Genomic DNA, 27,547 nt, shown 5'->3' on the forward strand with positions numbered 1-27,547 from the left:
GGACTCTGGGGCCTGCAGCTGTACAATGAGTAACTAAAAGCAAGATAAAGCTTGGCATTCTGCCTTCATTCCATATCCTTTTCTAAATATTTGTTGACTGCTCAGCTCTGCACATAAACATGTTAATAATTTAAGGAGTGCTCAGTTAAAAACTAGCAATAGATTACAAATTTATCTAATCTATCTTATCCCCCTTGAAGATTGAGGCAAGACTGAAGGGGCATTCAACTCTCCGCTTTTTAAAAAATATTCTTTTTAGTTGTAGATGAACAAAACACCTTTGTTTAATTTATTTATTTTTATGCAGTGCTGAGGGTCAGACCCAGTGCCTCACACATGCCAGTCAAGTGATCTACCACTGAGCCACAACCCCAGCCCCTCAACTGTCAGCTTTTACAGTATATTGTTTCAGAACCCCAGGGTGGTTCCCAGAAGTCTTCAGTCATTGTTCATTTCCTTCCAGGAAAGTCAGAGACTTTTAGACAGATAAACAAAAGGAGTTTATTCCCTTAACAGGAGCAATCATCTCATGGGACCACACTGCCTCTTTTAGGATTCCAGGTCTGGTAGATAAACATCCTGAACAATAAATAAAATTTATTCCTTTCAAGTGATAAGGACTTCTCAGGAGCCACCTAACAGTGCTAGAAGTGAGATAGTTTGGACAAGACTGCTTAACAATGCATACCTCTTCCCCACTGTCCCGATTCTGTTTCTATTTAAACCTTCGGGTCATGCCAGCACCTGAAAGACATGACTTAAAACATGGATCCCCTTGTCTTTCTGGTGTAGCTAAATTGACTAAAGTTCTTTTCTTGATTTTTGCGATTTCTCTTTGGATTTTGGGGGATGTGGTGAGTGGCTAGACCTGGATTTTGTATCCGGCATGGGACTCCTGTAATTCTTTCAATTTTTATTTTGTGGAAAATTAAGAAATCACTGTGTAATCAATAGTGCCAAAGGTTATGTGATATTATGAGAAACTCAAGTGAAGCCACTGGCATTAATCTCCTGTTGCTGTATTTTTGTTTTTGTTGTTGTTATAGGTGGACACAATATCATTATTTTATTTTTCTGTGATGCTGAGGATCAAACCCAGAGTCTCATGTATGGTAGGTGAGCATTCTATCTCTGAGCACAACCCCAGTCCCATACCTGTGTATTTACAAAACATGAGAACTTTGTCAACACAAGCTCCATCCATATATCTTTGCCCACACAGGTTCCTCTGCCTAGAATATTTTTGTGCCTCATAAAAGACTCCTGCTGAGCCTCCAAAATCCAGCTCTTATAGCACCTATTTTGGTAGAGTCTTTCCTTACTAATCTCAAAGAGTAGGACAACTTATTCTTTGTCTGTAATCCTCAAGACTCTATATGCTGAGGTAGGAGGATCATGAGTTCAAAACTAGTGTCAAAACTCAATGATACCATGAGCATCATAGCTAAAACCTGTATCAATAAATATATATCATATATCATATAACATATAATATATAATATATATGTGGAATGTAGTAGAAAGAATTGGTCATTACCCTATGTGTATATATAGTTACATGACTGGTGTATGTCTACATCATGTACAACCAGAAGGATAAGAAGTTGTACTCCATTTTTGTATAATGTGACAAAATGTGTTCTTCTGTCATGTATAAATAATTAGAACAAACAGTAAAGTGTTGGGGATGTGGCTCAGTGGTTAAAAACCTCTGGATTCAATCCCTGGTAGCAAAACAAATAAATAATTAAATAAATGAATAAAGGCTGCACCATTAGGAGTTGAAGATGGACTACAAATATGTTTCTTGCTTTCCAGAATCAATAAGGGAGATAGGGTGGGAATATGAAATCTAAACTAGAGATACAGTAATAACTACCTCAGTAGAGTGTTACAAATTATGTGCTTCAAAAATTGCAGAAGGACACTATGAATATACTTTTCCAACAATGCAAAAAATCACAGTGGGTTAACTGTATCTATCTTACTATTTAATTTGAATTTCTGAAAAAGCTCCATGTATTCAGTGATTGTGATGATCAAAAGATTGAGCTTTGACTTTCACTGATTCAGTACTATATATCCCCTTAAATGGGCATAGAGGCTTCAGATAAATTTTATAAGGATATGTTTATTGACTTTCTCATTATAAAACTTATCACAGCATATTTCAAAGAACGCATCATATATCAATGTCACTACAAAAGCCACCACAACCACCCTCATTTTCCTTAAAAATTGTTGACAAATTTGGTGATAATTATTGATTCTCTGATCAGAGCTCAAGAGGAGCTGCCAGGACTAACTGGCAGTGAGAGGAGAGAGACCATTAGACCCAGAAAGGGTGAGTCTTTACATCTGGCACTGAGGTGGGCACCTCCTTTCCATCAAAAAATAGATAATACTCTGCAAAGACCTTGAGCAAGCTCAGCAAAGGTCCAGCATCTCTTATCATTCATCAATTGAGGAATATAGAGTCAATCTTCATTTTGAGTTTTCTTCACAAAATACATTTTTGTTCTCTGATGTTATGGGTCCCAGGCTCTGAGGATAACAATGCACAAATCCTTAGGGAAGTTCAGGCTCCCCTTATTGTTACATCTCTACACACAGCCTTCAGAATAATGGGCTTTTGAGGTTGAAGAAGTCCTTGTTTGGCTAATTTCAGGGGAATCTGTAACATATAGACAAGCATTTGGAGAAGCAATGAATGAAACACCAGGAACCAAAACAGCAAAGTAGAGAAGATACATTATGCCCAGAAATGCTCCACAAACATAAAACTACTTTTAGTATCATGTACTTTGAATTCATCCTACTCATTCTCTAAGGTGTGTCATGATTGGATAGTAAAATTATTCATTTATCTGAAAAATTATTTCATAAACATTTATCCTGTACAAGGCCTGAGACAGGGAGGTTCTATAGGTTCCGGTGAGGAGATCTTCTCTCAAACATCAGAACCCTGTGGTCACCACACCTCACGACTGTGCACAGGGTCTCTCCAGGAGACTTGGAGATGAATTTACACTGTGCTCAAGTTCACTGTCCACACACTTTGGTCTTCATAAAGCCATAGACTTAGAGCCCCCATGGTGATGAACTCTAAAAATCTCAAAGATGGTGCAAAAGTGACTCACTGGACTATAAATCTAATAATTTAATGATGAATAAGCATATATTTTTCTGTGACTAGGCCCCTCTGTTTGGAAAAACATCTTGAAATAAAACATTATTTATATGAAAATCTACTGACCTGGGTTTCCTTACAAGTTTGGAAGGAGAAGTTCTGCATTACTTTGACAAGAGCAACTTTCATGTTCATGAGAGCAAACCTCATGCCAATGCAGTTTCGAGGGCCATTTCCAAAGGGCATGTATATGTACGGATCAATGCTGTCCTTGTTTTTCTTACTGAACCTGGTTCCACAATAGATGACAAGTCAACAAAACATTAAAACCACAACAGTTACTTGTTTCAGTTGTGCCTTAGACACCCACAAGCAGTGGTGTAAAAGATGATTTCTGGGCTGGTCATTGAAATCCAGCTGTGGTTTTGCTATGAGAATTGTTAAGCTATGGAGTTTTTCCACCTTTCTCCCCCTTAGCCTATAGGAGTTTCTCCACCTTTTTCCCCCTTAGCCTATAGGATCTTTGGGTCTTTTTGAGATGAGATAAATGCTATTTCAAAGGAAATCATGGTAAATTGAGACAGTAAAGGAAACTAAACACACATAAAATATAAGGAGTATAAGAGTGAATACATAAAATGAAATGAGACAGTGGTTATGTAGGTTATGGCACATGCTATAAAATTTGAAAACACAGACACACACACACACACACACACACACACACACACATGCATACACACAGAGTCATGGTGCCATATCTGAGGAGAATTAGTTTTAGCATCGGAATAAACAAAATCCTGCATGATCAAGTCTCTTATAAAAACAATGGGGAACTACTTGTATAACCTATGCACATCCTGAAATATATTTTAAATCATCTCTGGATTGCTTATAATAACTAATAATATTTAAATACTACGTAAATACTTATTGTATTAGACTGTTTAGGGGAAACTGACAAGAATAAAAGTTTATTTAATAAGTTGAAATTATAGATGCAAAAACCATACATACAGGGTGAGCACAGTGGCACACGCCTGTGATCCCAGTGACTTGGGAGACGGAGACAGTAGGATCCCAAGTTCAAAGACAGCTTCAGCAATTTAGCGAGGCATTAAACAACTCAAACCCTGTCTCTAATAAAATACAAAATAGGGCTATGGATGTGGCTCAGTGGTCGACTGCCCATGAGTTCAATTACTGGTACCACCCCAAAAATCATACATACAGAAGTTGAATGCATATATTATCAAGTGCTAACAAAAATCAAATAAAATATCATACAATCTAATTTTGCAAAAATATCTATATATACATAGAAATATGTTTATGAGAACATGATCATATTATTAATTCATGATTATTTAAAGAATTTAACAAACTAAAACGTTTATTCTCAGCAAAAGAAATAATTTGTGAGGTGAATAAAGAGCCTACAGCTTGGGTAGAACATCAATCTCTAGGGTATATAAAGAACTCAAAAGCGAAGCACCAAAAAAAAAAAAATAACCTAATCAATAAATGGGGCAAGAACCTTAACAGACACTTCTCAGAAGAGGATATACAATCAATCAACAAATATATGAGAAATGCAAATCAAAACTACTCTAAGATATAATCTCACTCCAGTCAGAATGGCAGCTATTATGAAGACAACAATAAGAGTTGGCAAGGATGTAGGGAAAAAAGTACACTCATACATTGCTTGTGGGACTGTAAATTGGTGCAGCCAATATGGAAAGCAGTATGGAGATTCCTTGGAAATCTGGGAATGGAACCATCATTTGACCCAGCTATTCCTCTCCTCGGTTTATACCCAAAAGACTTAAAAACAGCATGCTACAGGGACACAGCCACATCAATGTTTATAGCAGCACAATTCACAATAAACTGTGAAGCTAATCTAGATGCCCTTCAGTAGATGAATGGATTTAAAAATGTGGCATATATACACAATGGAATTTTACTCAGCATTAAAAGAGAATAAAATCATGGCCATTTGCAAAGTAAATGGATGGTGTTGGAGAAGATAATGCTAAGTGAAGTTAGCCAATTCCAAAAAAACAAATGCCAAATGTTTTCTCTGATATAAGGAAGCTGACTCATAGTGGGGTAGGAACGGGGAGCATGGGAGGAACAGATGAACTCTAGATAGAGCAGAGGGTGGAAGGGTAAGGGAGGGGGCAGGGGGTTAGCATGGGTGGTGGAATGTGATGAACATCATTATCCAAAGTACATGTATGAAGACACAAATTGGTGTCAACATACTTTATATACAAACAGAGTTATGAGAAATTGTGTTACATATGTGTAATAAGAATTGTAATGCATTCTGTTGTCATTTATTTTTTTAAAAATCAACTAAAATTTTTAAAAAAAGAATTCAGGATAGTGAATGGACATAGCATTCGTTTTGTTCCTTGTCACAAATTCATATCATTTTGCAAGAAAATGTTATATTTATAACAGGAAAACTGCTTAAAATACAAAGACATATATAAAAATGATTACATAGCTACCTGTATGTCATCTATGATAAGAAATACAAGGACATGCTTGGACAACCCTAGCCCAGGGCGGTTCCCTTTCCCAGAGGCCCTGTACCTTTCAGGGCGGAACTCCTCAGGCTCTGGCCAGTACTGTGGGTCTCGATGAAGAACATAGTTTGGCATCATCACCACTGTTCCCTTCCTAATGGGCACTCCATTGATTTCAACATCTTTCTTACAGACCCTCTCAAGTCTGCCAGCAATTGGGAACAACCTGAGAGTTTCATTCACCACCATGTCCAGGTACTCCATCTGTAACACGGTATCATAGGTAGCAGGTGCCTGAAGAGAAAAAAAGAGATTTTTTGAAATTCATGTTTAGAACTAACTTTAAACACAATCTGCGTAGTTTTATTAAAGTGTTAGGAGGTCTCAAGAATAACAGAATGGTGAAGGAGAGTAGTACTTACAATTGCCTAAGCATTATAATAACAATCATGTCCATTTGACAACCATGTCCATGGCCCATTGAGAAGTACAGAGTAGTTATGTACATAAGAGACCTTTGGGACAATCCCAAATTCAGTGTGTAATATCCTCAGCATCATCATGTACTACTTTTTCTCATGTGAGGAAAAGTAACTAATAGAATATGACAATTACACTCAGGTAAAATATGTGAAAGTCACTGTAACCTTTCACTACAAAAATCATGTCTATTTCAAGGAAATAGAACATAGAAAAGAGGAAATAACCCATTATACATCCGGTTTTTTCTTGAATAATCCTGCTTTGAATATATATATATATATATATATATATATATATATATATATATATATATATATATATACACACACACACACACACTATATCATGTAAAAAATGTTGGGAAAAATGGTAACTTCTACCCTAATACCACCAAAAGAAGGCTAAGATTGGATGGCACCATGTCACACAGTTTCAGTTCCAGAAAACGTTCTAAGGAGAACAGGAAGCCACTCTCAGCCCGACCCTCTGTTGCTGGACCCGTCTTCTGGTTGTTCTTCAGGGCTTCATTGTGATCTCTGAAGAAGCTTTGTGCCCACTTCACTCCAAACCAGCCATGCCAGCCCCAGAGACCAGGTGTCTTGATATCTGATAGACTCCCTGTTTAGGCAGAGGTGTGAGGACAGCAGGCACAACATGTGGCTAATGCCTGGTGTGACATTGGAGAGGACACAAGGTAGAAGTAAAGTGTTTGGCTCAGGAGCCAGAAAACCTGACTCATCCCTTGGCAGCTTCTCTCTAATACATGACTAGAGTGTGAAGATGTGTGGAGCAGAGCAGAGTTGGCCTGCCCACCAAGCCCAGGCTCACTCAGCAGACAGCCAGGAAGGAGCTCATGCCACAGCTCAGCAGAGCCAATGATCTGGACACTTGAGTGACACATGCTTACACTTCCTAGGTATCATCATGGTAACTGGTAATGGGTTAATGGGTACAACTGAAATTTCACTCTTAAAAATTCCTTGTAGTTTTGGAAATAGCATTTTCTCCAAAATACTGTTTTCTCCTTCATTTGTCTCTTCAGATCTTTTCCAAATAGAGCTGGTGAAAAGAATCAGTGACTATATTTTGGACAAAGCCTCCTAGGAAGGGATGAGGAGGCAGTCTTGCTGAGGCTCCGCCTCTCTCCTCCCTCTCCAGGTACCATCTTCTCACCTTATTGGGCAAAGCCGCATCAATCTCCTGCTGCAGTTTGGTCTGGGCATCAGGATGGGTGGCCAGTTCATACAAAATGAAGGAAAGAGCACTGCTAGTGGTCTCATAGCCAGCAAAAATGAAGATAATTGATTGGGCCACAAGCTCCAGGTCAGACAGGGCTAATGGAAGAGGAAACACAATTCAGGTAAATCCAGCAAATCACAACATCAGGGTTTGGATTAATAGAAATCACATTAAAACCCACAATCACCAGGCAGGACCATGGAAAAGCAGTTCAGGGTCATTCTCAGAGTGGTTTTCCCTCTCGTGTTTATCTGATAGAGGAGACAATGGAAAACTTTTTTTAATCCAGTTTTCCTGAGGTCTGTACCACACTTGGACTTGGCTTCTAGCTGTGCCATTCTCAGCACCACCAAAGATAGGTAATTTCAAGAGACACCATTTCTATCTAAGATACACAGTATGATCAATATGTCCCTTAAATTTTGTGTAAGTAAAAAAGGGGATGATATTCTCATCCAGGAAAATTTTAAATTATTCTAGGTAACATATAGCTTGAAACACTGATTTGATTGTTTATAATACTAAGGTTTCAGTGTGTGGTCAACTGAAGAATCTTTCATCTAAGCATGTTGGAGGAAATGTAAGGAAATATTGGGCAGCAAAGAGACTGTTGCTACTCAAAGCCTGGTCCATGGACAAGCAGCATCAACAGCATTTGGGAAATTATTAGAAACACAGAATCTCAAACCCACCCTACAACTACCAAGTCAAAATGTGAACTTCCATGAAATGTGATGATTCTTGTGCATATCTTCCCTTGAGAAGTAGGGCTCATGCCAGTGAGAGGCATCAGGTAATAGAAGACCTGGGGCACCTGTCTTCAAAATGGATGACCTCAGAATACACAGAAACTACACAGTAACACACAATGTTATAAGAGTAGTCACTGACACTGATATAATGAATGTCATTAAAGTAGCAAAAGAAAACTGTCAATAGAGAAACAGTAAACATGACACGTGGGGAAAAAGTTGGGTGTATTTTAGTAAAACACAACACTATTCAGACACGAGTGAATGTCACCTTCCCTAGAACATGCCCTCTCTCTGCTCTACTTCATGCACACCAAACAGCTCTTCTCATAGAAGCTGACCTCCGTCTTGATTTTTCTCTTGACAGAAGCTAAGCACAATCATGAAATTAACTCATGTATCTTGGAATGCATCAGGACTTTTAGATACCTGGGGCCCTGAAATAAACATGGTCCCTATGCCAAACATGCAATTTGGGATAAAAAAATAATACACAAAACAAGTGTTTGAAAGGTCTACAGAGTTCAGATTTACTGATGTTTTTTCCTATGATGTTTTTCTATGATGATGCCTTGGGAACATCTAATTATGAAATCTTTTATCCCAATGAGTTTGAACCCCATGAAATAGGACTAAAGTCAAGGTTTGGGCCAGGTGCAGTGGCACACACCTGTAATCCCAGTGGGAGGATAAGGCAAGAGGATCACAAGTCCAAAGCTAACTTCAGCAAGGTGCTATACAACTCAACAAGACCCTATCTCTAAATAAAATGTGAAGTAGGGCTGGAAATGTGGCTCAGTGGTTGAGTGCCCCTGAGTTCAATCCCTGATACCCCACTCCCCAACGCCAAAAAAAGGTCAAGGTTTGAAGCTTGGATGTTTGCATTCGTAGCTACCAGCCATATGTGAATGTTTAAATTTTAATTAATTAAAAATCAATACACTTCAGTTCCTCGGTGGCACTAGCCACATGTCAAATAGACTGTTTCCATCATCACAGAAAGCTGAATAGAACTGGGTAGATACATATAGGATAGATGGATGGATGGTGATTTTCTATGATAATGTTATGGGAACATTTAATTATCAAATCTTTTATCCCAGTGAGTATGAACCCCATGAAATAGGACTATAAAGTCAAAGTTTGGGCCAGGTGCAGTGGCACACACAGGTAATCCCTATGGGAGGCTGAGGAGTGGATCACGAGTTCAAAGCCAATCTCAGCAACAGCGAGGCACTATGCAACACAATGAGACCCCCGTCTCTAAATAAAATACAAAGTAGGGCTGAGGATGTGGCTCAGTGGTTGAGTGCCCCTGAGTTTAATTCCTGGTAACCCTGTCCCCTGCACCAAAAAAATAAGTCAAGGTTTGGATCTCAGATGTTTGCATTCATAGGTACTAGCCACGTGTGGGTGTTTAAATTAAGTCAATACACTTCAGTTCCTCAGTGGCACTAACTACATATCAAGTGCTCAGTAGGCACATGTGTTTGGTGGTTATTTTATTGATGAGTTAAATTATAGACTGTTTCCTTCATCATAGAAAGCTAAATAGAACTGGGTAATACCTACAGGATAGATGGATATATGAATGGATAGATAGATAGATAGATAGATAGGTAGATAGATAGATAGATAACATGTACATGTGAACATAAAAATATGTACACTGGGGCTGGGGTTGTGGCTAGTGGTAGAGAACTCACCTAGCACATGTGAGGCACTGGGTTTGGTCCTCAGCACTACATAAAAATAAAGGTATTGTGTGTACCTACAACTAAAAAATAAATTTTTTTAAAAAAAAATGCATACACTGGCAGGCTGTAGTAAGCCCAGTCCTCATCTCTAGAATTAATTGCTCAACATTCAGGAATTTTTTCAGATGGTTGTCAAGGCACTGGGTACCATGAATTAGAACTGCAATGGGAGTATTTGTGTATTACAGAAATAAGCTGTAAATTAGGGAAAAAATTTTGAAGGAGAGAGAAAAATAGTTTATATCATTGGATGGGAGTAGATACAGAAATATTTCTTTCCTCTACTCCATGTAGAAGTATTTCATGTTAAAAATCTTGTCTGCTGAAAGTATCTAAAAGCAAAAATCCACAAGATGATCACAAATTTTGATTTCTAAATTCCATTAATTGCAAAAACAGAAACAAAGCTGTCAGGAGAAACAGAGCAGAAACCTGTAATATCTTAAATCAGAAAGCAAAAAAACACTTGGAAAATAAATAAAAAGGGCACAGAATACACTGTATGCTACTATAATGTGGATACATGTCATAGAATGTACAAGACCAAGAGCAAACCCTAAGGAAATCTGTGAACTTTGAATGATAGAAGTGTGTCAATACAGGTTCCTGAACTGTGATAAATATAACTCTCTGGTGGTGGATATTAAGAGTGAAGCATGACACATGGAGAATCTCTATGTTTTCAGTTCAATATTGCTATGGCCAGAATAAACAGAAGCTACTTTTAAAACAATCATTAAAAAGGTGACAAGAATAATAGAGGACTCAGGAGCTTACATGAAAGGGATTCCAGTGGACAAATATGGGAGAAATTGAGCATCAAAATAAAAATAGTAAGAAAATAAGTTGAATAAAAATACCATGCTGGTAAAAGAAATATTTGTTTATATCAGCTTCAACATTTGAACATGGTTTTAGATGTGTTTCTCTAGGAAGTTCCTCAGGCTACTGTATATAATATCCAAGCATGGCCTTTCTGCAACTTGGTAGAAATGCTCTTCTTCCTCGAGAATCTCCTGCACATTTCCAGAACACACTTCCCTCTGAGTTTCCCCATCAGTAGATGAGATAACAACCTTGTTTACCTTTATGAGACTCCACATCTTTGGAATTCTGAGAATTTATCATAAGCTGAAGAAAATCCACCCGATACTAGAAACAGAGAGATTTCAAAGATAGAAGGTTAATTATGAAGTCAGAAAAAAATTAAGAGTGCAGAACTTATCTTCCCTTCTGAGACTATGACTTCTTTAAATTCAGAAGTCTAGCTGGAGTTTCCTAAGTCATCAGTGAAGAAAAGCATCCATCTATAAACTTTGGTGAGTAGGACATTTCCCTGAGTGAAAACAGGCTATGGTGTCCAACAGCTACTGGTCTTTGCTCTCCCTGCTTGTGAGCTTCTGTGGATTCTGAACACAGCCTCCTGGCCAGAGAGTGGCAAGCTTTGTCTCCTGTTACATTTGTTTGCTCAGGGAAGAGTCCTGGACTGCAATATTTTGTTTTACTGCCTTAATTCTTCACCAAAGATGCCACAGATTAATCTCCTGCCATTTTTAGAGCTCATCATCAGATTTTGGGCAAGCTTCTTGAAAGATCCCACCATGCTTGAAGCTATGAACTTTGTCCTGACACCTGGAGGGCCCTTCCTGGCTCCCTGGCCTGCACACATCCTTGTGCTGGGCTTCATACATGAGACAAAACCTTCACCTAAAGAACCCATGCCTGCTCCATGAGGGGCCAGACACTACCAGCTACCCTGAGGATGCCTTCTGTGGAGAGTTTTGTAAAGTGAGAGGTTTGGAAATGCAATGATTCTTTGCCAATATAAAATCTGATGAAATTAAAGCATCAAAAAAATAATTTTTATGTTGAAATTTTATCTATTGAAGAAAAGGGATATGATAAAATGTTTTTCTTCTATTAAAAAATCATTTCAACTGATATATAAAACATTAAGCTGTACATATTAACTAGGTAACCTGATTACTTTGATATATGTATATTCTGTTTGATGTTTATGTCAGTTTAAATACATCTTTAATTGCATTTATCATTTCCTGATGATGGATGTTTTCAAAATCTATTTGGCTCAATTAATAGGAACAATTTTAAAATAGTGCAGCAATAAACATGGGAGTACATATCTCTCTTTGACATTCTGATTTCACTTCCTGTGGCTAGATACCCAGTAGTGAGATTGCTGGATCATCTGTATTTGATTTCTGAGGGCCCTTCACACAGTTTTCCATAAAGGCTGTCCTAATTTACATTCTATTCAACAATGTACAAGGACTCCTTTTTAGAGTACTTGGGACTTTTTCTATCAGCAATATTTATGCCTTGACAAACTAAATTCCAAGCCCATCATTTAACTGTAAATGCTTTCTCTTTGGTTCACTATTTTTTCAGTATTTGGAATATAGAATTTTATTTATTTAAGTCTTTTTATTGGTTCTTTTTAGTTATATGAGAGTAGAGTCCATTTTGACATAATTATAAAAAGCATGGAATACATCTTACTCTAATTCAGTTCCCTCTCTGATTCATTCTTGTATCTCAATTACCAGATGCTAAATTCTTTATTCTCTCCAAATGGAAACCCTATACTATTCTCAACCAAGAGTTCTTCACCTACCTTTTAAAAATATACAAAGAAGCATGGAAGTCATTCACCCATAGCAAATAAGTTATCGAAAATGAACCTCCTCTGTATCCACCACCAGATTTTACCTGTTGTTTCTCTTGAAGGCGACTTTCCTTCATTCTGTTTACAGCTTTCTTAAAAAAATTTGTGACATCCTTTGGAAACATAGAGATATTCATTGCCTCAAAAATTGGAGTAAGGAATGGAAAGATTGCTGCAGGAGAAAGAAAAAACAAAGGACACTTCAGTGAAAAATGTAAAATTTACCTGGAGCAATTACATCTTTTCTACCAATCAGAAAAGTGGAAGTCATAAGGGTACCTAAAGAGGAACTGTTCCTTCTGAGACTGCTGATTGGGCTCCAGGCCACTGGCTGAGCAAGAGGATGTCATATATAGGGCCACCATCATAGTAGTGAGATCAGTGGCCCCTTCTGCCTCTGTGGCGTGACCAAAGGAGAAAGATGAAAACCCTGACCCCTTTCCCCTTCATGTACTGGAATAGAGTGTCTTTGGATAAAACTAGGCTTCAGTCTGAGGCTGCAGTTAATCATGCTCTTCAAGAAAGAGCAGTCAGGATGGGACCAACAAAGCATGTGTTCCTCAAGCACCACAGGAGGAATCCAGAAGGCATTATTAGAAAGAAAATTGGGAAACTCAAAGTATGGGCAAATTGATCAATATACACCTAAATAAACACTGGATGAAAGAAGAAATATAGTGAAAGAAATAAAGTATTGAAAGGGAAAAAAGGAGGCATAATATATCAAACTTGTGGAATGGAGAAAAAGCCATCATTGTGCAGAGGGAAATTCTTATCTATTACATAAAATAAAGAGCACAAATGAATGATCAAATTTTATACAATAAATCATGAAAAAAGAAGAGCAAATTAAACTTAAAGGAAAAAAAGGAAGAAAATATTAAGGACCAAAGTGGAAACTAATCAAATAAAAAAATAAAATCAATAGAAGTAATTAGTGAAAACAAATGCAATTCTTTGGAAAAAAACATAACAAAATTGGCAAAATAATAGCTACACTGACCAGAAATAGAAAGGCTACAGTTACTAGCATTCAAAATAAAAACTAGGGAAATACGTAGAAAGAAATATAAAGACATTGTAACAATCAGATTATCGCAACAATTAACAAATTACATAAACGAAATGGACAAATTCCTAAAAAGACACAAAAAACAGAAACTGACACAAAAAGTAATACAAAATATATATTTACATACATCAGGTGATGAGACTAAATTAGAAACTAAGAACTTTTGTACAAAGTGAAGCTCAGGTCCAGATGTTTCATGGACATTTCTACCAAACATTAAAAGAACTAATACCGATTCTTTACCTCTTTACAAACATTCATAGAAATATCTAGTATTTTTTAAATATAGAGTACAGTGAACACTTGTAAAAGATCGTAAAATACCCATATTAACCTAATCCTAAGACTTTACACAAAGATAACACAGGAGAACTACAAACTGACATATCTTATAATTATGGATGCAAAATCTCAACAGAATATTAGCAAATGAAATAATTTGTTGTTCTCTACCTCCACCTCTCTCTCTCTCTCTCTGTTTCCCACTTATCTGTCTCCCAAAGTCTCTTTCTCTCTTTTCTCCTGCTACTAGCCAACATCTTTTGATTTCTCTTTTATGTTTCCTAAGATCTAATAACTCTATATCCTCATCTCCTACCTCCTTAACATCTCATCCTAACCTCCCCCAAGTTCTCTCTTTGTCCACCATTATAAACTGTAGATCCTTTTGCAACCTACCTCTACATTGTTGATAATAATTAAACTCACCATTTCTGTCTATTGTGACAAAACTGTAAACATCTCAATAGAAGCTATTTGGTTTAATTAAGCCTGCATATTGTTTGCATTGGGATATGTTAATATTGATCTCTTCCTTAAAGGAGAGGTAATGGAATCCTTCAGGGACACTATAAATCTATTAATAAAAACTCTAATACATTGTATCTATACTGATAAAGGGAAAGACACACAAACAATATGAAAAAACAAGGGAAGAAAGTGCCCCAAACAAACCAAGATACATTACTAGAACCAATGGCCAGCACAGAAGAAGAGATGTCCAAGAAGGAGTTCAGGATGTATGTAATTAAAATGTTCTGTGCATTAAAGGATGATATAAAAGCAAACACAGGTAACAAAAGGTCATTTCAATAAAGAGCTACACAGGCAAACACAGGAAGCAAAAGATTACTTCAATAAGGAGATAGAGATTCTACAAAAAAGAAAAAAAGGAAAAGAAATCCTTGAAATGAAGAAAACGATAAAGCAAATTAAAAACTCAATAGAAATCATCACAAACAGACTAGATCACTTGAAAGATAGGACCTCAGACAATAAAGACAAAATATATAATCTTGAAAGTAAAGTTGACCACACAGTGAAGATGATAAGAAACCATGAGCAGAACATTCATGAATTATGGAATAACATGAAAAGGCCAAATGTGAGAATTATTGACAAAGAGGAAGGCATAGAGTTCCAAAACAAAGGAATGAACAATTTATCTAATGAAATAATATCAGTATCTTTTCCAAACGTGAATAATGAATTGGAAAATCAAAAGGCTTATAGGACACCAAGTGTACAAAATCACAACAGATCTACAACAAGGGGAATAACAATGAAAATGCCTAACATACAGAATAAGGAAAGAAATTTAAAAGCCACAAGAGAAAGGAATCAGATTACATATAGGAGGAAATCAATTAGTATCTCTGCAGATTTCTAAACCCAGACCTTCAAAGCTAGAGGGTCCAGGAACAATATATACCAAACTCTGAAAGAAAATGGATGCCAATAAAGAATCCTATATCCAGCAAAATTAAGCTTTAGATTTCATGATAAAATGAAAACCTTCCATGATAAACAAAAATTAAAAGAATTTACAACTAGAAAGTCTGGACTAGAGAACATCATTAGCAAAATATTCCATGAAGAAAAAATGAAAAACAACAATGAAAATCAGCAAAGGGAGGAAATACACTAAAGGAAAAGCCAATCAAAGGAGAAACCAAGTCAAGTTAAAAACCAAAAATAAAGCAAAATGACTGGAAATATGAACCATATTTCCCTGAATGTTAATGGTCTAAACTCATCAATCAAAAGACATAGACTGGCAGATTGGATTTTTTACAAAACCAACAATATGCTGCCTTCAAGAGACTTATCTCATAGGAAAAGACATCCACAAACTGAAGGTGAAAGGTTGGGAATAAATATACCACTCACATGAACTTTGTAAACAAGCACAGGTTTCCATCCTCATATCAAATAAAGTAGACATCAAGCCAAAGTTAATCAAAAGGAATAAGGAAGGACATTTCATACTGCTTTAAAAAAACATTCATCAACAAGAAATAACAATTATAAATACTTATGCCCCAAACAATGAATTATGGGATAACATGAAAAGGCCAAATGGAAAGGCCATCTACATTCATCAAACTCTTCTCAATTTCAAGAGTAAAATGGACCACAATACAATAATACTGGGTGACTTTAACACACCTTATTCACCACTGGATAGATCTTCCAAACAAAGAAACTATAGAACTCAATAATACAATCAATAACTTAGATTTAACAGACACATAGAGAACATTTCATCCATCAATGAGTGAATACACTTTCTTCTCAGCAGCACATGGATCCTCCTCTAAAATAGACCATATATTATGCCACAAAGCAACTCTTAGCAAATACAAAGAGAGATACTATCCTGCATGCCATCAGATTAAAATGGAATGAAATTAGAAATTAATGATAAATGAAAAATAGAAGCTACTCCAACACCTGGAGACTAAATAATATGCTACTGACTGAGCAAGAGATAGCAGAAAACATCAGAGAGGAGATTAAAAAATTCTTAGAGGTAAAAGAGAACACTGATACAACATATTGAAATCTCTGGGACACTATGAAGGCACTACTAAGAGAAAAGTTCATTGCATGGAGTTCATTCCTTAAAAGAAGAAAAAGTCAATAAATAAAGGACCTAACATTACATCTCAAAGCCCCCCCCCCAAAAAAAAGAACAATCAACACCAAAAATAGTAGAAGACAGGAAATAATTAAAATCAGAGCTGAAATCAATGACTGAAACAAAAGAAACAATTGAAAAAATTGTCAAATCAAAAAGCTGGTTCTTTGAAAAACTAAACAAAATTTATAAACCCTTAGCCACACGAATAAAGAGAGAGAAAACTTAATTAATAAAATTTGTGATAATGATGGAAATATCATGATGGACACATCTGAAATACAGAAGATAATTAGAAACTATTTTGAAAATTTATACTCCAATTAAATAGAAAATATCAAAGACAATGACAAATTTCTAGAGTCATGATCTACCCAAACTGAATCAAAATAATATACACAAATTAAACAGATCAATTTCAAGCAAGGAAATAGAAGACACCATCTAAAGCCTACATACAAAGAAGAGCTCTGACCAGACAGATTTTCATAAGACCTTCAAACAAGACCTAATACCAATACTCCTCAAATTATTCCATGAAATAGCAAAAGAGGGAACACTTCCAAACTCATTCTATAAAGCCAGTACCACCCTGATCCCTAAACCAGCCAAACACACATCAACAAAAGAAAATTTCAGACGAATATCTTTAATGAACATAGATGCAAAATGTCTCAATTAAATTCTGGCAAATCCATACTACAAAAGTGTTATACACATTTAATGCAATCCCTATTAAAATCCCAATGATGTTCTTCAAGAAATAGAAAAGGCAATCATAAAATTTATTTAGAAAAATAAGAGACCCAGAATAGCTATCACATCACTATAACAGACCTTAAACTATACCACAGAGCTATAGTAACAAAAACAGCATGGTATCTGCACCAAAATAGACTTGTTGAGCAATGGTACAGAATAGAGGACACAGAGACCAACCCACATGAATATCATACTAGACAAAGGTGCCAAAAACATTCACTGGGGAAAAGAGCCTATTCAACAAATGGTGCTGGCAAAACTGGAAATCCATATTGTCCCCAAAACAGACATGTAGAACAATAGTAAAGAACAGAAGATACAGAGACAAACCTACACAAAATGAGTTATCTCATACTAGACAAAAGTGCCAAAAACATTCACTGGGAAAAAAACCTCTTCAACAATGATTCTGGGAAAACTCAAAATCCATAAGTAGCAAAGTGAAATTAAGTCCCTACCTCTCACCATACACAAAACTTAAGTCACAGTGAATCAAGGACCTAGGAATTAGGCCAGGGACACTGCACCTAATAGAAGAAAAAGTAGACTCAGACTTTCATTATGTCAGATTAGACTCTGACTTCCTTAACAAGACTCCTAAAGGGCAAGAAATAAAATCAAGAAACAATAAATGGGATGGATTCAAACTGAAAAGTTTCTTATCAACAAAAGCAACAATCAATAAGGTGAAGAGAGAGCCTAAAGAATGGAAGCAATTTTTTACAACATGCACATCATATAGAGCACTAATCTCCAGGATATATAAAGAATTCAAAAAACTTAACACAAAAAAAACTGCACAACAAATAACCCTATCAATAAATGGGCTAAGGAATTGAACAGACATTTCTCAGAAGAAGATATACAATTGATCAACAAATATGTGAAAAAAATGTTCAACATCTCTAGTAATTAGAGAAATGCAAATCAAAACTACTCTAAGATTTCATTTCACTCCAGTCAGAATGGCAGTTATGAAGAATACAAACAAAAATATATGTTGGTGAGAATTTGCGGGGGAAGGCACTTACATTGCTGGTGTGCCTGTAAATTGGTGCAATCACTTTGGAAAGCAGTATGGAGATTCCTCAGAGAACTTGGAATGGAACCACCATTTGACCCAGCTATCTCACTTCTCTGTTTATACCCAAAGGACTTAAAATCAGCATACTACATTGATGCAGCCACATCAATGTTTATAGCAGCTCAATTCACAATAACTAAACTGCAGAACCAACCTAGATGCCCATCAACAGATGAATGGATAAAGAAAATGTGGTTCATATATACAATGAAATCTTATTCAGCATTAAAAGAGAATAAAATCATGGAATTTTTCAGATAAATGGATGGAGTTGGAGAATATCATGCTAAGTGAAGTAAGCCAATCCCAAAACAACAAAAGCCAAATATTTTCTCTCATAAGTGGATGCTGATCCCTAATGGGTGGGAGGGTCATCTGAGGAATGAAGGAAGTTTGGATAGGGCAAGGGAAACGGAGGGGGGATGAGTGTAGGAAAGATGGTGGAATAAGATGGACATCATTACCCTAGGAACATGTATGATGACACAAATGCTGTGAATCTACTTCATGTACAAGTACAGAAGTGAAAATTTGTGCTCCATTTGTGTTTTATGTAGTGAGATGCATTCTGCTGTCATGTATAATTCATTAGAACAAATAAATAAATAATTTCATTCAAAAAAGAAATGAAGTACTCATAGATGATTCAGGATGGAAGAATTTGAAAACACAATGATAAATGAAAGAAGTCAGATATGCAAAGCCACATACTGTGGGATTCATTAATAGACAATTCACAGTATCAGCAAATCTATAGAGTCAGAAAAAAGATCCATGGTTGCTTAGGCTTGGGGAATAGAGAGTTGATAATGAAATGGTAGCCTGCTTCTGAGTTGACAAATGGTCACTAGTGATGGCTGAGTATATCTTTGTACTGAAAACCATATAATTGTATAAATTAAGTGGGGTAATTAAAAGGTATGTTAATTATGTATCAATAATAATCATTTGAATAGAGAGAGGGAACAAATAACATGGTAGTCCACATACTTATTGAGAGGAGCAAAGGGTCAAAGAAATCAAATTTTAAGAGCTTCTTGACTTTCTCCACAAAGGGATCTTGTGGGTTGTTGAGGGAATCGATGTTCACTCCAAATGAAGTAGCAGTGATCACATCCATGCTGTAGGCCCCAAAGATGCTGAATAGAGAAAGACATGGAAAGTTAAAATCAGTGCCTCTTCCCAATCCTTCCACTACACATGCAGCAAGAAGTAGGAGTAAGTTCACATACCCAGGCAAGACAAGCAATGAGCCACACACTGTCACAGTTATCTGCTGGACTATGAGTCCATGATCCCTTCACACTGACTATGAGACCTTTATGAGTTGCAAATAAGGTACTTCCCTTGTGCCAGGACTGATGGGGACAGTGAGGTGAGTTAGACTCACCTCTGAACTCAAGAAGCTCACCCACACAGGAATCAGATCCATAATCAGACACACTACAGTAGCACAAATAGAATGTGGATGATGACAGTTGTGTACAAACTGAGCTTCAGCAGGACAAGGGTAGAATAACTGAGTCTTCCTATAGGGCTCAAAAAAGGTGACCTGGACAGTACTTTGTCTTCTAGTATATCGAAAGTCATAAATAGCAGCCAAACAAACCTTGATGGATACAAGAGAGATCCTTTCTCCCCCAGTTGCCCTGTCTCCTCCTGGGAGTAGCACCTTCTTGGATGAACAGTTAGAGTTGTGACTCCAAACTCTTGCTTTGTCTGCTCATTGCACTAGCTCAACATTTGGAATTCAGTTCAGTGGCAGGCAGTTGGAGGGGCTCCTGGTGGAGCTTGGAATGCCAGAGCTGCCCTGCTACTTACTCTTTCAAGTTGATAAACTTGCCCTTCTCTGATTCCAGTCTCATGTTTTTCACCAACATATCTCCATACTGGTTAATGATGGGGAACATCTAAGCACAAAACACAAGATCACCCATAGTTCAGTGAGGAGACTCAGTCCCCAAGGCTATGGTTTTCCCAGAATGAAGAAGTATGAGACATTTATAATGAATTTTACTATATCTCTTCTAAAATATAAAGACAAAAGAACATTTTTAGTAAGTTCAAATTCAGAGGACTATCCCTTGGAAAGGGACTGTGATCTATATCACTTTCTACCCACACCCAGATTTATTCTTTAAGTTTCCAGTGAAAAGCCCTCCTATTTTATTACCTCCTTGAGTTTTCCACTGGTGAAGGTTGGAGACAGCAGTGTTCTTATTCTCTTCCATTCTTCATCCTCAGACAAAGAGATGGCTTTTTTCATAAATCCCACTGGACCAAAATCCTAGAGCCCAGAGGAAAAGAGATTTTGTCCTACATAAATTTGGAGGTCTCAACAGTGGCAAAAGTTTGTTAAACAAGCATGATTTACTTAAAAAAAATGTTTAGTGACTGCCTACTAGGTAGCTAGACCTATGTCAGACACTCATCAGTATTTATTCCAAGTGCCTAGCCTCCTGTGAGTTTGGAAGAGACACCCAGGCACCTCACACCATTTTTGGACTTTATATTGCAACCTTTGTTTAGATGTAAAATTCCCCTTGGTTTGAAGCTTTTTCCAGGGGAATAGACTGGAAGAAGACCTAAGAAGACCTAGTACAACCTCCAGGGCTATGCAGAGCAGAAATGGGTTGGTGACAGATATCAGGTGTTCTTGGTCAACTGTATGTTACCTAAGATCAATTCTGTCTTTACATGCATTTACAGCATAAGTATCTTGATAAAGGGGTGCTTAGATACAATAATTTTTAAAATAATAATATTTGAAACTTAAAGGATTTGGAATATAAGTGTAATACAGGAAAAACACAAGTTATTAATGGAAGTTCTTCCAATATTTTCTACAAGGGCCGAGGGGGAAAGGAAGATAATTCTATTTTTCACCTGGGTGCTAGCCCACCAAAGCAAAACCCTTGAAATTTAGTTCCATCATCTAAAATACATTTTTGTATTAAAATGTATGCTTCCAGCCAGGCACAGTGGTGCATGCCTGTAATCCCAGCAGCTCGGTAGTCTGAGATAGGATGACTGCAAGTTCAAAGCCAGCCTTGGCAACGGTGTTACTTACTATTTCAAGTTGATAAACTTGAGTAAATAAGTAATGGTGAGGTGTTAAGCAATTCATTCACTGTAAAAATTTAGGAGGTTAGGAACAGAGGGAAGTTTCTTCAACTTGACAAAGAGATTCTACAAAAATCCATTTTCTGCTAACAGTATACTTACTTGTGGCAAACTGAATGCTTTCTCTCAAGCATCAGGAATAATTCTACAATGTATGCTCAGTCATATACAGAAAGACAAGTAAAAACGTTCATCTGAGTGCAGATTAGTGATTTGGACATGTTGGGAAGTAAATAGAGGCTGGATTTGGGCAGTGTGGAATATATGTATGTATTGAACATATTATCATACATTAATCAAAGTTTTTTAAAAATTTTTTGTGATGCTGGGAATTGAACCCCAGACTTTGTGCCTGCGAGGCAAGCACTCTACCAACTGAGCTAGACCCAGCACCCAAAGTTTTTAAAAAGTGAAGATAGAGATTGTATGGCAATACACACACACACACATCAGCCTCATCTAAAATTGGGGTAAACTTTGGAAGTTTAAGTCTATATCCTTCAAAAGAAATGTTCACTCTCCTGGCTCTTATTCAACCCCACACTGGAACTCCCAGCTGATGTCAGAGGAAAAGAAAAACAAATAAATAAAAGGCATACAAATAGGACTTTACCTATTTGTAGGTGCAAACATTGACCAATGTGGTCAACGCACAAGAAACCAGGCACATTTCTAAGGTTAAAGAAGAACTGGTGAAAACACATTAAAAACACAATCTAAATCTACACAAATGTAGGAATGTGATACATTTTCACAGAGCTGCACACTCATACATATAGACACACAAAACAGGAAAAATGAAAATAAAAAGCCTAGATTGTATCAATTTCCTGTTACTATAGAAATAGGAACTTAATAAATGTATAGTCATGTAAGAAATTATCTTTGGGTAAAACATAATAAATTATACATGCAACTGCCTGGTAATGTTTTTGGCAAGGAATGCCCTCTGAATTTATAAATATCTCAGGATAAAATTTGAGTTAATAAATAAATAAATAAATAAATGTTACTTTGGGTTAGACGAAGGGGAACAAAGGGAAGGGTGAGGGGATTGTAATAGGAAAGACTGTAGAATGAATCAGACATAACTTTCCTATGTTCATATATGAATACACAACCAGAGAAACTCAACATTATGTCCAAACACAGGATTGGGAAGTTGTAGGTCATGTACGTATAATATGTCAAAATACATTCTAGTGTCATGTATAACTGGAAAGAATAAATTAAAAACTTAAAAATAACTAAATAAATGTTAAAATGTTAAAAAGTAAATGCTTACCCGTCGGTTAGTGAAGGCAGAATAACATTCTTTGATGAGCACTGTTTTGATAATGCTTGGCTCCGTAATAACCAAAACAGGCCGTCGGCCATCATATATGCTGTGTTAGAAAATACGGCTGATTAAATCTAACAGGCCAGATTCTGCTGCAGAAATCCAAACTTTGATCCTGATGTTACCTATTCTACCTGCCTAGTCCTACAATATATAGCAACATGAAGTTCTCTTGGGGATTCTGACCACAGAAGCCACTGGAGTCTTCATAGCATAAAGGGTAATGTACGTAAAGTAGGTAGGAAGAGAAATGTAGAGACAAAATACACCTCCTAAGAGATCATAATTAGAAATAGCATTGCAACACTTGTTAAATCTAGATGGTGAATATAATAGTATTGCCTACACTACTTTCCATAACTTATTTATTTATTATTTATTGTAATTGTAGGTGGACAGAATGCCTTTATTTATTAATTTTTATATGGTGCTAAGGATCAAACCCAGTGCCTCACATGTGATAGGCAAGTGCTCTGCCACTGAGCTACAGCTGTAGCCCATAGTTTCCATACTTTTCACATCGCAAAATATTGGATTATTCAAAAGGCTATTAGGTTAGTGAAAAAAAATTGAAGGCAGATAGTTGGCTAACTGGTCACAATTACTAAGTTTTGCAAGTGGTAGCTGGAGTGGAGCCTTTGGAGATCCAGCAGGGAATGTTGTGTCACTGAATCACATGGTATCTATGGGCCATGTCAACTGAGCAGAACACTGTGGTCAGCCCTGTGGCTTTCTGTGGATTGATGAGAGAAGATGGAGAAGAAGAGTCAATGTCTTCTACCACTATTTTTAGTGTAGAGCAAAATGATTACACCTCTTCTATGGCTCTCACCAAACCCCCACCAGCTCTGAAAGGGAATAGTTGCTACAATTAGCTGAGGCCACCCTCCAATATAAACCCCGTCAATCCACCAGGGAACTCACTGGTGGAACTACATTCTATGTCTGGTCTTAACGTCAAATGGATGAAGGAGAGAAAGAAATGCTTCCTTGAAAAGTCAACGCTGAAAACTTAAAAATGGCATATGAGCAACAATAATGATGACAATAAAAAAGAAGAAAAGAAGTAAAGGAAATTAAGAAAACTGAGCAGAAGGACTTCCCATCTGCTTCCCAGTACCTCCCAGCCATTGGTTCAAAAGCATATATTAAATCTGAAAATTAAATAAGGGAATTTTGCTTTTAATCATCAATGGAGGAAAAAGATGATGTCATAGACTTATAAGCCCACGATAAAAAAAAGTTCTCAAATAATGCATATTATTATTCAATAAAAGGAGTCAAAAACAAACAAAATGGGGAAGATTGGAATAACCAGACATTGGACATAAAGTAAGGGTAGGAGACTCTGGGTCATCAAAAGCAGGAGAAAAGCCAAAACATGCAACACTCTCAACCTAAATCAGACTATGGAACCCGACTCCTGATGACATGCAGGACCCTTGGCAGGACAAGCCTCCAAGGACTTTGCAGCACAGAGGGTTGTATCCCAAAAGCTCTGGGCTGAGATTGTCCTCACACATTGGGGTGCCACATCATAACAAGTCTACCAAAGAGAAGCTTCCAGAATACTCACCCCCATGTTTTTCCATACTTTTTATAACATTCTGCATCAAAATTAAAAAAGCCCTAGGAAGAAGAACAAAATGAAATTCCATTATTGTTGTAAATGTACTGACATCACATCAAATGACCCAAATCCCATGAAATCAGGCTTGCTGTTCCTAACAGGTGGTTAGAGAGAAGCTCTTACTCAGAGGCTTCTGAGGAGAAAAGAGAAAATATGCAATATTTAAAATGAAATATGTAAAGTCACTTAAATTTTCTCTAAGTATTATACATACTCAACTAATTGCCCTTGTCTATGAATACAACATGCTTGTCTTCTGCAGTATTTCTTCTTCTACTTATGTTGTCTCAGAAATACTGGGACCTTCTGAATTATTACCTCCATGGGTACATGAGGAAACCCAGGGTGAGGAAAAGTGAGTGTTGCCCAGGGCCATCTTTTGTCTCCTCATCCAGAATCATTTTAACTTATCTCATGTTGTCTCTAAAATTCTGGTAGCATTAGGAAGTTAAAGATACCAGCAACCTCTTCTAGCCTAGGAGATTTATGTTGTCACAATCATATTGTTGAGTAAATAAGTGAGATAGTGAGCAAATAAAAAGTGGACTTGCTTTTCTGTGTCAACCTAGGAAAAGGGGAGATGCTACTTCTCTGCACATAGAACACAGGTAGACACTGGCTCTGAGTTTTCATCATAGAAACTAAGCAATTAATCTTCCTCATTTGTAATATTTTAACTGTGCAAATAAAGCATCCCAGAGGTATGAGTGTATCTTCCTAGAATCTGCACTGAGAAAAAAGAAAACTCTGTGAGAATGCTCTCAGTCTGAACAGAAAGTCCACAGATTACAGTGTGTTTGTGCCAGAGTCCTGAGCTCATCAACAGAAGTGAACCTGACACTATGAGGAGTTGTAAACAGAGCCTCAGGGTAAACCTGACTGTGCTTTGGATGGGGCCCTCACACAGTTTCTGAACCTTAGAAATCTTGAAACTTCTCTCATGGAGCTGAATTTCTACTGATGTAACTAAGCAGGTGTGTGCAACTATAAGAGGCAAAACAGGGAGCTCAAATGACACTCACCCGGCGATAATTAAGAAGAGTTCCAAAAAAGGGCAGAGGTGTTGGCCCTGGAATTCCCAGCTTCTTAAAATATCCATGTGAATAGGTCCCATATCTACAAAGTGGAAGAGAAATCCAGGTCAAGGGATTGTGACTGTGTGTATATAGAGGCTCACGAGTCACTGATTCAAGAATGGGAACAGTGAAGCCAGGGAGGTAACATGTAGGCCATAAATAACAACAAAAACTCCAATGGCCCTAATTACATCTGCTCATCATCTCCTCTCTCACATTCCCTGAGGGACCACAAAAGTCATATTAATTAGCTCAAAGCAGCTAATTCCATCATTAGGCTCCCAATGCTACAGTAAGTAGCTGATATAAGTCCTCCAAAGATGAACTTGAAAATTCCTGAGCAATTCAGCCTAGATTGCTTCCAGGTCACCTCATTCGCTGATGTCAGTTTAGGAAGCTGACTTGATACCATCATGTTGGCCCCTCTAGGGGCCTCCGGTGGGGGCTGTCCCCACTCTTGGTCTCCTTCCCTGAGCAGAGAGGAATATTCTCCCAGTTTTTCATAAAACCTCTCTGGATGCCTTTTATTGCATCCCTGGTCCACATTCTCCCTTATTCATCTGCTGTAATAGATTAAGAACACTGGCATACAGGAAACTGTTGAGTAAGAATAACCAGCTGGGCAGGTATATTTAAAGACGTGTGCAACCTACGTCATGGATGTATGTATTAAATTAATATTTCTTCAATTGTTCAAAAAAGATGAGGTCATTTTTAAACAGATTGGTTTTCACAAATACAGAATCCTATTTTGACCTTCAGAAGGAACAAGAGGAACTTACCTCAAAGAAATTGAGCAGAATGAAATTAAAACATTTCCATTAATTTTAAAATGCCACTGGAGGGAAAATTGATGTAACAAAAGCCTGAATATTACCGTTTACTTCAATTGTTACAACCAGATTTATATTTTCTATTTTCACATCACTATAAAAGTGGATTTAAGATAGAAGTCAAAGGTCTCCTTGGGGCAATGTCTTCTACCCTCAGTCAGAAATAACTGCTCTCTTCACCTGCTCCATTAAACCAGGAATCCCACTATTTTTTAAATATATTTTAGTTGTAGGCAGATACAATACCTTTATTTTATTTATTTATTTTTATGTGATGCTGAGGGTTGAACTCAGTGCCTCACACATGCCAGATGAGCTCTCTGCCACTGAGCTACAACCCCAGACCAGGAATCCCACTATTTAAAGGAATTCTTCTACTAGATTATTTTATTCATGCTCCTGTACTGGAATATCATGGGAAAATGTTTAAAATACAAAATGGGCTTATTAACTTTTGTCTCTTGAGGCTGCCATTAGATTTCAAATCAAGGGAGAAACAAATCTCTACACTGATGCTAACTTAAGGAATAAAAGTTCCAAATTTCTCCCAGGTCTTTGCTCAATAGTTTTATCATTCAGAAGTAACTGCATAATGCAGGGTGGAGCATTTGAGTTTTTGGAGGGAGGACTGTTCCAGGGAAAGGGAAGAGAACAGAGGGAAGAACTGAGTCTGAGCCTGTGGTAGCACCTGGGGTGCACTTGGTGCATTTTATAAATGGTGCTGGAACGTGGGGAGGAGGAGCAGGAACCACCTGTTCCACAGGAGATGAGCCTCCTACACATCTCTTGTAGTGCACATAGAACACAACAGATAAACAATGACACAGAAAGTTGTGTAAACCCCTCTTTACCCCCAGAATTCTGAAAGTTTGCAAAGAGTGCATCACTTTTCAGAAGGTGTCCAGTTGTTTGTAATCCGCCTCTACAGAACTCTAGGTCCAAACTGAGACTCAATCAGAAGTTCATCCCCCAAATCAAATTATGTTACTAAAACTCCTATTCACAGAAATGAGAGATTTGAAGAGGAGAGGAACTGGGACAGTTACTCACAGATAGAGGAGCACCAGGCTGATTCCCAGGAGAACCCAGGTTTCCATGGAAAAGTTTGGGATCAGGTCCAT

General features: G+C 37.2%; 1 protein-coding gene across 1 annotated transcript; it reads right to left on the bottom strand.

The window, feature by feature from the left end:
• Positions 1 to 2,578: 2,578 nt before the first annotated feature.
• LOC114081347 (cytochrome P450 3A9-like) lies at positions 2,579 to 27,547 on the bottom strand. Its single transcript, XM_071605609.1, has 13 exons — positions 27,477 to 27,547; positions 25,540 to 25,633; positions 24,464 to 24,516; positions 22,834 to 22,933; positions 20,599 to 20,712; positions 20,247 to 20,335; positions 19,416 to 19,564; positions 12,632 to 12,759; positions 10,987 to 11,053; positions 7,327 to 7,487; positions 5,738 to 5,964; positions 3,257 to 3,419; positions 2,579 to 2,674 (listed from the first exon to the last, which is right to left on the bottom strand). The coding sequence occupies exons 1-13, from the start codon at positions 27,545 to 27,547 to the stop codon at positions 2,579 to 2,581; spliced, it is 1,512 nt and encodes a 503-aa protein (XP_071461710.1).

Source organism: Marmota flaviventris, chromosome 19 (assembly GCF_047511675.1).
Source record: "Marmota flaviventris isolate mMarFla1 chromosome 19, mMarFla1.hap1, whole genome shotgun sequence".
NCBI classification, from domain to species: Eukaryota; Metazoa; Chordata; class Mammalia; order Rodentia; family Sciuridae; genus Marmota; species Marmota flaviventris.

Bases quoted from the DNA above. Each gene is read 5' to 3' on its own strand.
- LOC114081347 (XM_071605609.1), bottom strand. From the start codon at position 27,547: ATGGACCTGATCCCAAACTTTTCCATGGAAACCTGGGTTCTCCTGGGA. The intron at 20,336-20,598 runs GTAATAAAATAG...TTTTGTGCTTAG, and splicing joins CCAGTGGAAAACTCAAGGAG to ATGTTCCCCATCATTAACCA. The intron at 5,965-7,326 runs GTGAGAAGATGG...TTTTCTCTTCAG, and splicing joins ATGCGGCTTTGCCCAATAAG to GCACCTGCTACCTATGATAC.